Genomic DNA, 12,168 nt, shown 5'->3' on the forward strand with positions numbered 1-12,168 from the left:
TGCTGGGGAGACAGGCAGATGTGGGTAGTTATATCTACCCAATACATTAAAATATCAAACTAGCAAGACATTTGCCCACCACCCTCACCGCTGCTTTCCTCCTGCCTTTCCCTCCACCTCCTACCCCCCCACTTCTTTTAAACTGTAAGATCTTCAGGGCACGGATGGTCTTTCTCTAGACCTGTATAGCGCTTGGCACATTTTAACCACTATTGTAATAAGAACAACGCAGAACAAATCTGCACAGCTTAGTACCTGTTACATTCCACCCACAATGGGACCAACCATACCGCTGTCCGTTGCTCTGATTACTGCTACGCCGCCGGTGGGGGATGACAGCTACATTAGAGTGGGAACAAGTAGTAGTTCTTTCATTTACCTGGAATGCTTTGCCTTCTGGAGACGAGGGCTGTGTCCAGTCCACCTGAGTCTTTGCTCCCCTTCGAGTAAGGGCCATCATCTTCCGGGGAAGAAAAAATAAACAGAAGCTAAGATTATACTGAAAGCAAAAGCTACTTTTAAGAGTTCATCCGTGACCATTTCTACAGAGTGTCTCATCCCAGTTCCTGGCTTCAGGTGAGAAAAAGGTTTTATTAACCACAGGACCACTTCACAATCTAAATTGGCTCTACAGCCTTTGGGGGAGGGAGGGAAAGAGGAGACAAGTGGGGTGATAACACACACTGATTTATTTCTCTAGGAGCTAATCCTTTAGGAGAGAGCAAATTCCCTTAGTCCTGTAATCATGTGCAACAGCAGAGATGAGGAAAAGCTGTAACATCAGTCTCAAGTTTTAAGCCTGTCATCATGCTTGTGAAGAAACGCATGGTCTTTGGAAATGGAGTAATACATCAGGAGACTAACAGGGCACTAAATCACCATACTTGAATTAAATTGCCTATTCTTAGAGATCCTGTTCTTTCAAAGTCACATTTCCTTGCTACAGCTTCAGCTACTGTACAGTAGAGAAACCACCTTCTCTTTAAAAAGGCTTAAAAATGCAGGAATAGAAGGAAATGGTGTTAGAAAGAGAATTGTCTGACATCAATTTAAATCCAAATGCAAGTATTAAGTATGATTTATCTATTCGTACTGGAAGATGCATATAGTTTATTCATGGGGAAATCAGGATACTGAAAAAAAGAAGTGGAAAAAAGAGGTTTTTAAAATTGACTGAACCAAATACGCCAGTCATTAAGTTTTCAGGACAGGTTAAAGCAAAGCAAATGTCAAGAAACTTAGGAATGCAATGATTGGTATTCCACAGTATCTGGTTTCTATAATCGACAACAAAGCGACTTAAAAAGAATTCTTTACAACATAGATATTTATTACGTTTCTAAGCACTGCAGTATCTGGGGATGGGTTTCCAATCATTTAGGATGGAAGAACGGATTAGATAAAGAATCAAGCTGAACTATCACTCAGAACTGTAAAGGCTAAAAATTGTAAAGTTCTTGTTTAGTTTGAACTGAATAAACACTCCCACTCATTCCACTACCACACATATATGAAGTGCCTTTAGTAACTGGGCACTTTGAACATTGCAGATCAATACATTTTCAGTAAATCTTGGTTTAGAAAGTTAGAGAGACTATACTAAAGAAATGCAGGATCAGATAAACCCAATTCCCATTCACTGCATTCCTGGGGTATCCTGAAACTCTCATCTTCAATAGCTGTAAAGATTACAAAATTTAGTTAAAATAAAAATCTGGAGAACAATCTCTCTTACTTGCCCTCCCCCAGTAAATTATGTACAGGTCAGAGACAACAGGAGTTTTGCCTCTCTACTAAGGTAAAGGACCCAATTTACACTCCATTTAACTCCATCAAAAGACAATTAGCTTGTAACTCGCTGAAAACGGTGGGCTTCTATGGGGGGTATAAATCAGGGCAGATTTTGGCCCCACATGAGCAAAGAAAAATGCTTGGTTACCTTACCTCCTACTGCTACCATTCTATTATTATTATTATTAATGCAGGTCTATTCACTTCCTGCCTGACCACATCATCAAGTGCCAGGAACTCAGCAAGTACAGGCACTCAAGATTTTCAGCCCGCCTGAAGCAGTCATGGAGCTAGACAGACAGCAACCAATTGCCTTGCCAATCTACACATTTGCCGTTAGCGCAACATGTAATGATGATCTCTAAAATGGAGGGCAAGACACTTCCTTTAAAAATAAATAAATAAATGAGTGGAGCAGGTAAGGCCTCTTCGGAATGAAACCACACGGTGTGAAATCCCCCTTCCAAGATCTGACAGCACAACACAAGCAGTCTATACCAGCATTGAAACAGGCTACACTTGTTCAGATAATTAAAGCAATCATCAGGCCAAGGCACTGATAGCTGATAGGAGCTTGTATAGCTTGGCCCCAATTTTAGGATCAAAAAAAGGTGTGAAAGTTAATTTGCATTTATAATGAAAACAATCCCTTGGGTGATGCAGAAGTCGGGGGCAGGGTTAAATCTGGGTTTAATATTCTGGATATAGGTTTAATTTATGAAGGACAGTTTAGCTGCAGCACCTGGTTTAAAAAAAATAAGAAGTCACTCTCCTGCCCTCACCTCCCCACCAATACGTCCTTGATGGGGAAGCCATAACACCGGGAGACCTTGCACTGTGGTGACCTCAGCCATGAAGGTCATTACTATGATAGGAAACACCTGCCTTAGAGGGGAGCCCCCAACTTTCACTCCTTATCTCGCAGTGTCACAGAAAGGGACAGCTAAGGAGAGCATAAAGAATTCAGTGCTTCACAATGCAGCTCAAAATGCACCAACATACAGTCCAAACTGCCCCTCAGTCACTGATTTTGGCACCACTTTCCCTTGGGCAGGGGCAGATCCTCACATGCAGTATTGCCAGGCACCCCAGCTGCTCCCCAGGCACATCTCCCAGCCCTGACCTCAAACTCTAGGCCTGCTGTGTCCCTGCAGCAGCAGCATATACCAGCTGCTGGGCCCCATGCAGTCTCTTCTCAGACAGCATCACCACCCTCCAGTGGGACGAACAGGAAGTAGAAGTGGGATCTCCTGCCTGCCCTCTAGCTAACGGGACTCTGGGGCGATGGAGAGGCCACCTCCCCTTGTTTGCCTACCTCTTAACTCAGGGGTAGGCAACCTATGGCACGCATGCTGAAGGTGGCACACGAGCTGATTTTCAGTGGCACTCACACTGCCCGGGTCCTGGCCACCGGTCCGGGGGGCTCTGCATTTTAATTTAATTTTAAATGAAGCTTCTTAAACATTTTAAAAACCTTATTTACTTGACATACAACAATAGTTTAGTTATATATTATAGACCAGGGGTCGGCAACCTATGGCACGCGTGCCAAAGACGACACGCAAGCCGATTTTTAATGGCACGCTGGAGCCTACGGGGACTCCAGCGTGCCATTAAAAATCCTGCCCAGCCCGGCCCGCTCTCCTCTGCCCTCCGCTCCCCGTGGGGGCAGGGAGCAGAAGCATAGCCGTGCGCACGGGGTGGGCAAATGACCCCACTCTCCCGGCACGGCAAGCCGCAGGGTCTGTGCTCCTGGGCCGGAGCGCAGCAAGCTGCCGAACCCTCCCGCGCCTTCTCCCCTCCCCTGGAGCTCTGCCACCGCCGCGAGTGCAGCGCTCTGGGGGTAGGGGCTGCGCGCTCCCGCAGGGCAGTGTTTGGCTCCGTGGGGAGGGAAAGACGCTTCCTGCTCACCCGGAGCCCTGCCGCCACGCGCGCAGAGCTCTGGGGGCCGAGGCTGCGCGCTCCCGCGGGGCAGCTTATCAGGCTCTGCGTGGAGCCTCATGGTAAGGGGTCCGGGGCCGGGGGGGTTGGATAAGGGGTGGGCGGGGGGGCAGTCAGGGGACAGGGTGGGTTGGATGGGGGGGGGGTCGTCTCTGGAGGGGGCAGTCAGGGAGTAGGGGGGGTTGGATGGGGCATGGGAGTCCCAGGGTCTGTCAGGGGGCGGGGAGTGGATAGGGGTCAGAGCAGTCAGGGGACAGGGAGCAAGGAGGGTCCTAGGGCGGGCAGTTGGGGGTGGTGGTGTCTCTGAAGGGGGGGGTCAGGGGACAAGGAGCTGGGGGGTTGGGAGTTCTTAGGGGGGCAGTCACCCAGCCCTCTCCCCTGAGCCCTGACCCCCCCACACACACACCCTGCCCTGAGCCCCGCACACACCCCAGACCCCTGCCCTGAGCCCTGTACCTCCCTCATACACACCCAGCCCTCTGCTTGACTGCTTCATCCCACCCCCACAACCCTAGCCCTGACTCTGGCACCCCCACACATCCCCAGCCCCCCCCTGCCCTGACACCTGCACCGCCCCACATCCCCACCCCCACCCCCACCCCATGCACCCACCACATCCCCACCCCCACCCCGAGCAGCAAACGGGAGCTCCTGCACCCCCCCCCCCCCCCACATTCCCATCTGCACCCCTCACATCAAATGGGAGTTGCCCAGGTAAGTGCCCCACACCCGAACCTCCTGCCCCAACCCTGAGACCCCTCCCTCATTTTAGCTCCTGGCCCGCCCCTTCACCCCCAGCCCTGAGCTCAGTGCAGAGAGAGGAAGAGAATGGCCAGAACCAGGGAGAAGGTAGGTACCCACTGTATGTGGGGAGGGCTGGGACCCCAGACTGGCAGCGGGCTGAGTGGATCCGGCAGCCAGGATCCCAGCTGGCAGGAGCCGGTGGATGGAACCCCTGAGCGGCAGTGAGCTGAGCCGCTCAGTCCACTGCCGGTCTGGGGTCCTGGCCGTCGGCCCCACACAGCCCGCTGCTGGTCTGGGGTTCTGGCTGCCAGACCCTTGCCAGCCGGGGTCCTGGCCACAGGCCTCGCTCAGCCCGCTGCCGGCCTAGGTGAACAGAACCCCAGACCAGCAGCGGGCTGAGCGGGCCGGTGGCGTAAGATCAACATTTTAATTTCATTTTAAATGAAGCTTCTTAAACATTTTGAAAACCTTGTTTATTTTACAATACAACACTAGTTTAGTTATATAATATATAGACTTATAGAGAGAGACCTTCTAAAAAACATTAAAATGTATTACCGGCACGCGAAACCTTAAATTAGAGTGAATAAATAAAGACTCGGCATACCACTTCTGAAAGGTTGCCGACCCCTGCAAGGCTTAACTAATCGGGGCTCTGGGAGCAAGCCAGTTTTCACAGCACTGCCACCACCATGTAGAGTGGGGGATCCACACTACAAACGGGCATGAAACGCCGGGTCTTCTCCATCTCCCTAGCGGTCAGGGGAGTGAGAGTGCGCCTAATAACTGAAGAAAGATTTCTGGAATAATAGCACAGGGCCACCTCCTTTCTTTAAACAACCACTTCTAGCACTGCTGACTAAGCCATATAGAGCGCAATGCCGAGGCTCACACAGCAGAGTCCATATTAGCCAAAATTAGATGAATCCAAAAGCAAGAGAATGCTGCTTTGACCATGTGGACATCCAGCCTTCTGAATAAGACACCCTGTCATGATGACAATGTGCAGGACTTGGTCCTTGATCACCATAGCCTCAATCTTACAGTAAGCAGGCCAACAGCTACGTTTCAAAACAGGATTTCTGCTTCAGCAACTGTCGTCAGAACAGTCAGCAGCACAGAGCTCTGCCATGCTTGGAGCATGAGAGATCAAGATCACGCCATTAGGAAAGGGCATCTTTGGGTCTGAGGCCTCCAATTAATCCAGAATGACACCAAGCCATTTGCATTATGAACGTGTCAAGAGGAAAACTTTTTTAAACATGAAGTATAGTGTAAACTGGCCTGACAGAGACACTCAAGGTGCTACCCTTGAGGCAAAATGCTACTGTATATAGCAAATGCAAAGCCAGCATTACCAGGAAACCACAGAAGAGGATCTGAAGCCAGCTCAATAATCCGATGGCAAAGTACAGCAGCCAACCATCTGCTTCACATAAACACACCACCCCAGACTAGTTAACCACCAGAGCACTTCTATGCTTAATTTCCCTGCAGTAGCCCAAATAAACACTGAATGTGAAGTCTCACGTTAGTAGCTGCTATCCTCTCACATCCAAAAAATGCTATAGCTGTTGGCAAACAAATAGGCTTTCCATTCTAGGAAACAACCCAAAGTAACTAAATTTCCCTCATATTAATGGCAGCCATCATCAACAGCTAAGCAGCTAGGACAAGTAATGAAGTTCCATTCAGTGTTCATGATTAGACATGCAGAAAGGATGCCGGTCAACAAAATCCTCTGGTATTTCATCGACAGACAGATCAGCTGGCAAATAATTAGCACCAAGATTCACCTCCCTCATGTGTTCTTTCCTCCAAAGAAGTTTATTATGCTAAAATGTTTGGTTTTGCTCATTATCTGGCTAAAATGTTTGCGCAGTTAAGGAAGCTGCCGCAGGAGGCCTGTCGAAGTGTGAATTGGCTTTTGCTTGCGTTAGATTCCCCACTGAGCAGCCCATTGTTCATTTTCGGCCGATTTCCTGCTCTGCCACTCAAACTGGCATTAACGGAGTTATTAAATTTGTTAAAATTTTAATGTTTTATGCTTAGGAATCTCCACTCTTCTTATCTCCGTTCCCTTACACAAAACATATTCCTAAGAGGCTCTGGTAAGCACAATAATCACTTCATTGGCATACATTGTATTGCCAACCTCAAGTGTTCAAAATTCATGAGTCCCCGCTCCCGCCCCCACCCAAATAATGAAACTGACTTACAAATGAGGTGTGGATATTAGCCAATAAAAAGAACCCAATATATATATTACTTTCTGGTGTTGGAGCCATTGGGGTTCATGTCTTCAAGCTTTTCACAACCAAGACACTAGAAACTCATTAAAAAAGAAAAGTTGAGATTCTCAAATAGTCACGTGAATCCAGGGGCTGGGGTTTTAAAAACCAACAGATATCACAAGATTAATGATAAAACCCATGAGGGACAGCAACACTGCACATGTTTTTCTACTAGGATCTGTGCCAATTAAAAGGGTTCTACAAAATTCTTAGATGCCTTTTCCAAAATTTCAGTTCCAATATTAACACAGGACAACCTCCCACATACCCTTCGTGCCGTGGCATGGCACTGGTATTCTGCTGCAATGTGAACAGGTTTTTAATAACAGGAGCACACCTGCAGTAATAAGCATCAGGTGGGAGGAGTAGGGAAACAAGAACGGTGACAAAACCACATGGAAGTCACCACTAGGGAGATGAGAAAGGAGGCAGAAGCACCAGAGTCAGGATTCAACTCTAAGGCCCTGGGAAGGCTACAATGCTTACCACAGTGGATAGACAGTTAATGGTACGGTTGACTCAGCGTGGTATATGCCCAGACACGACATGCTCACTAGCACTTAGGTATAGCATTTTGTCCTGCTAGAGGCCTAGGCTGGCAAATGGTGTCTTCCTGGTCTCAGCACACCATTTTAGACCACACCTATCTAGCCAGCTTGGCTTGTGTTCCTATCTCCCAGGTCTGTGCCTAGGACATCACAGCAGCTGCACATACTACTGCTGGCACTCTCCAAGCAACTCCACTGGGCACTATCCCATGCTGAGGCAGTATGGGATAGCTACTGAAGTTTTCCCAGAATGCATAGGTGCAAACATAGTTAAGCAGCATGGCAGATGTGGATGCACAAACATGTCATCAGAAAAGCTGCAGCAGGGCATAGCTCAAGAATTGATCATCGTACATAGATCAGACAAGAACGGAGGTCATGGTTGTGCTTATATAGACAAGACCAAGGTGCCACCCCACTTCTCCTTAGAACAGTGGTGCTTCCCTCTTCCCAGCAGGTTTCTCTCCATAGTCCCTGGAATCTGCTCCTTGTGATGGCATCCTAGAGGGAGAGGTGGGGTGGAAGAATGTTGCTAAATTTTCCACATGCCGGGATACCTCAAAGACAGGTGCTGCCCAGCCAGACTGTGCATATCGGGAATTTTAGCAGGGTCTGAGAATCCTAAATTCAACCTAAAATTAAGTTAAATTACTGTTTATTTTTAAGGAAAAAACAAACTATCAGGATACAAAGGTATTTCTAATTATATATTTTTTCGTGGTAGAAACACACAAAAGTCTCGGCAGCATTCCTTTAAACTTGTCCTGGCTATAAATGCTCTCATGACATACCATCAGATGAGGTCTATTTCACTCCGTGAGGTCAGTGGCAATATGACCACTGAGTGCAGAGTCTCAAGGTACCAGGAAATCTATCACAGGGTAACCGAGGAATGAGACGCCATGGTAACACACTCCACAGAGCTGCAAGGAAACCTGATTGAATTTCCATTGAAAACCTATAGATGTTCAAAGACGGAACATCTACTGAAAATTCTGAATGTCTGTGTGGCTGCAAACAAATCAATCAATCAAGTAGCCTCCACAAGCGGAGTTGCCTTGAGATCGAAGACCTGCAATGCATTTATTAACATTACAGCTCAAAGAGAGGGAGGAGATAGCTCAGGGGTTGGTAACAGCATAGGGAGCCTTTCACACCCTAAGGCTGCAATTCAGCAAGGTATACGAGCAGGTGCCTGACTTTCAGCATGAGAGTTCTATTACATTTAATGGGACTACTCAGACTGAAAGTTGGGCACCTGCTTAAGTACCCTGCTGAATTCAGGCTTACATCACTAGTTCAAATCTTGCCCAGATTAGTAGGGACCAAAAGATGTTCCTATGGTACAGCTGTTTGGTGGTCTATGTGAAAGAAACTAGTAATCTTGATCCAAGTTACTAATGAATATTAGTTACTATTAAATATTACTGCTAACCTCACTCCCTCCTCTCAGAGCTCCGTCACAGTTGTGACTGACTAACCTCTGTCAACGGCAGACAGTCCAAGGACGTCTGGGCCATAGAGACAGAGCAATCTCATCCCACTAGAGGGGTTCCCTTCAGTTCACAGCTGGGGCATGTCATCCAGGCAACATGGGGCAGCATGCTGTGCTGTTTTCTGTTCCTTGGACTTCAGTCTCCAGAGCTGCCAGGCTGTAGGCTTTAATGATCATTAAACTCATGCCAAGTTGTAACAACAGAAGCCCCACCATCAGTAAATGCAGTTGGGTGCCAGATCACAAGGTACCTACTGGCACCCACACAGTGGATACTGGAAAGTAAAGTAATTTCCTTGTTGCTAGCAGTCTAACCCACTTTTCATCCTTGAGCATTTGGATTACACGTTCCAGGCCTAAGACAAAAGTATGCAAACATGGAAATCCAAGGCCAGAGTTTTAGTCTATCAGTAGGGCCCTACCAAATTCACGGCCATGAAAAACGTGTCATGGACTGTAAAATCTGGTCTCCCGCCACGAAATCTGGTCTTGTGTGTGCTTTTACCCTACTCTATATAGATTTCATGGGGGAGACCAGCATTTCTCAAATTGGGGATCCTGACCCAAAAAGGAGTTGAGGGGGTGTCACAAGGTTATTGTAGGGGGGGTTGCGGTACTGCAAGCCTTACTTCTGCGCTGCTAGCTGGGAGCCCAGCTCTGAAGGAAGAGCTGCCACCAGCAGCAGCACAGAAGTAAGGATGGCATGATATGGTATTGTCACCCTTCTGCGCTGCTGCCTTCAGAGCTGAGCCCTTAGTCAGCAGCCGCCCAGCTCTGAAGGCAGCAGCGCAGAAGTAAGGGTGGCATGGTATGGTATTGCCACCCTTACTTCTGCGCTGCTGCTGGTGGGATGCTGCTTTCAGAGCTGAGCACTCAGTCAACAGCTGCCGCTCTCCAGCTGCCCAGCTCTGAGGGCAGCAAAAAAGTAAGGGTGGCAATACCGCAAACCCCCCTAAAATAATGCAGAGGTCAAGACAGTACATGTCATTCAAAAAAAGGGGTCATCCAAATATAAGCAGATAGATAGTAGGTTTAGTAAGTCAATACCCATCCACCACTCACAGAAGGCAGGCCCACCCATCCCCGTGTTTGATGGGATGGAGTACCTGAGAATTATGGCAGGTGTTCCTACATCTCTATCGCCTCACTTTCTTCTATGGCAACAGAAACCAACCTGCTTCTAAAAACTGCTGAGAGAGACAGGGTAGGTGAAGCAATATCTTTTATTGGACCAACTTCTGTTGGTGGAGAGACAAGCTTTCAAGGTCTGAAGAAGAGCTCAGTGTAAGTTTGAAAGCTTCTCCCTCTCTCCACCAACAGAATTTGGTCTAGTAAAAGATATTACCTCATCCATTTTGTCTCTCTAATATACTGGACCCAACACAGCTACAACACAGCATTATGTCGATAGACAATCACCTGTTCAGACAGAAAGAGTCTATTTAAGAAAGACTATAACTGAAAGAACAAAGGGCACATCACACTGAGTATCTGTGAGCAGGTATGTCTAAAAGCCTTGTTGGAAAGCCACCTATTTTTAAAAGAACCCTGCGGAGAGCAGCTGTGAATGGCAGAGTCTGATGCAGCAATGAGTCAGAGATACGCAGTTAAATTGTTCATTGTCTTCTTGTTCTTTACTGGAGTCTTTTCCATTCCCTGATAAGAGAGATGCTGCTGTTTTGCATCGTAACACAGAATTTATTAGCCAGGAAACCAGGGTCCATGACTATAAAGCACCACTGTGCTTCTCCCCCGCTTTCCCTTTTCATATTCAGAACTTATTGCCGTCAACTCCTGTACACAGGTCCATGCCTAAGTGTTGCTAGGTTGTTGCAAAGGAGGACTTGCAGGTGCCCAGAACATACCTCTCACCTGCTGTTAAAGGGCACAGAACTACAGAGTCAGAACTGAATTGCTTACTGTACAAACACCATTTGTTACCGAAGTGCTGGTCATGTCAAATATGCATTACAAATTTACTGCTACCTGCTCTCCAAATAGCCAGTGCCTCCCTTCTCTGTTTCTTCAGCCTCACTAGCTGAGGATCTTTTGCTTTGCAATATCTTGGGGGGGGGGGGAGAGGAGGGAAGAGGCTGTAGGGGGATGAGAATGAGAATCCATAGTAAGGGGGATATCAATCCAATCAACTTAGTACATGAGGGGAAAAATGGATCTGCATTATGAAGGTCTCCTTGACTGTCTTTTTCGAATCCAATGGATTGTTGCACGGATAGCTGCCAAGTTCAGATCTGAACTCCCTCAAAGATTACGGGCTGGGGAATCATTTTGAACACACAAGCTTTACACCCAGGTCAGCAAAGAAGATGAATTATGCCCCACACCAACCATAATGGTTAAATATTGTACAGAAAGGGTGGTCCATTGATTAGGGTGCTGTATATTTTCGATTAGTTTGTCCCTTCTAGATTTAAATCATGTCCTAAATAATGGAACTTCCACAACTTCCCTCAAGAAACTGTTCTCAATCCAAAACAGATCTGTGCACAAATAGCAGGTGTTTGATCTGCTAAAAAATTAGAGACAGAGCATCCAACAAATAGTCTCAAACAAAGAGCTGGTTTCAAAATAGCATTTTCCATGAAAAATTTCAACTCATATATATTATATAGATATAGATACATTTTTTCATAGAAATGGACCATAAACAAAAATAAACCACATCACAAAAATCTTGTTGGGGGTGTGGGAAATGAAATTTGCAAAAGAAATCCAGTGTCTCATTTTGAATAAAGGTCATTTTTCATTCAAACATCCCCTTCCCCCCCAAATGTGTCTTCTCTACTAAAAGATACCAAAGAACACACAAACATGCACATTCCCACACAAAATTCCCACAGATCTCAGACTGTTTGGCAGTGGACTCTCAGGGTATGTCTACACAGCAATCAGAAGGAAGACTGCAGAACATGTACTTTTTTTTTTTATTTATTAAAGTCTGCATCAGTTGGAGTCTTCCTATGGACTTCGGTCGGCTTTGGATCAGACCCCTAACTACAGCTGAACAGATTTCCACTGTCAGGAAGCTTTCCCTAGTACTCAGTGCCTAAATTCCTTTATAAATTCCTGGTTTTGCTATAGTGACTCCAGCATCCTGTGCCTGGTCAATTACAAAAAGTCAAACCCAAGTTGATGTTTGTGTTGTACATTTATTAAAAAAAAAAAAAAAAAAAAAAAAAAAAAAAAAAATCAAATAGCATAAGTCTATAGCAATGAATATATAGAATTCTTATGCCAGGCATTCCAGGCTCCTGTTGAGGTTTTAAATGGAAGATTCACTTTTACTTTGGGCTATTGCAGCACACGCTCTTTTTATTATTCTCAATATTTTGCTCAT

At 46.5% G+C, this 12,168-nt stretch overlaps 1 protein-coding gene across 1 annotated transcript in view; it reads right to left on the reverse strand.

The window, feature by feature from the left end:
- Positions 1–12,168, reverse strand: part of GRIP2 (glutamate receptor interacting protein 2) — a 247,512-nt gene that overhangs the window by 79,707 nt on the left and 155,637 nt on the right. Inside the window, exon 2 of the mRNA XM_065407705.1 lies at positions 380–460. Coding sequence (XP_065263777.1) covers positions 380–460 — 81 coding nt within the window. The remainder of the gene's footprint in view (positions 1–379; positions 461–12,168) is intronic.

The sequence above is a fragment of the Emys orbicularis genome, chromosome 7 (assembly GCF_028017835.1).
Source record: "Emys orbicularis isolate rEmyOrb1 chromosome 7, rEmyOrb1.hap1, whole genome shotgun sequence".
NCBI classification, from domain to species: Eukaryota; Metazoa; Chordata; order Testudines; family Emydidae; genus Emys; species Emys orbicularis.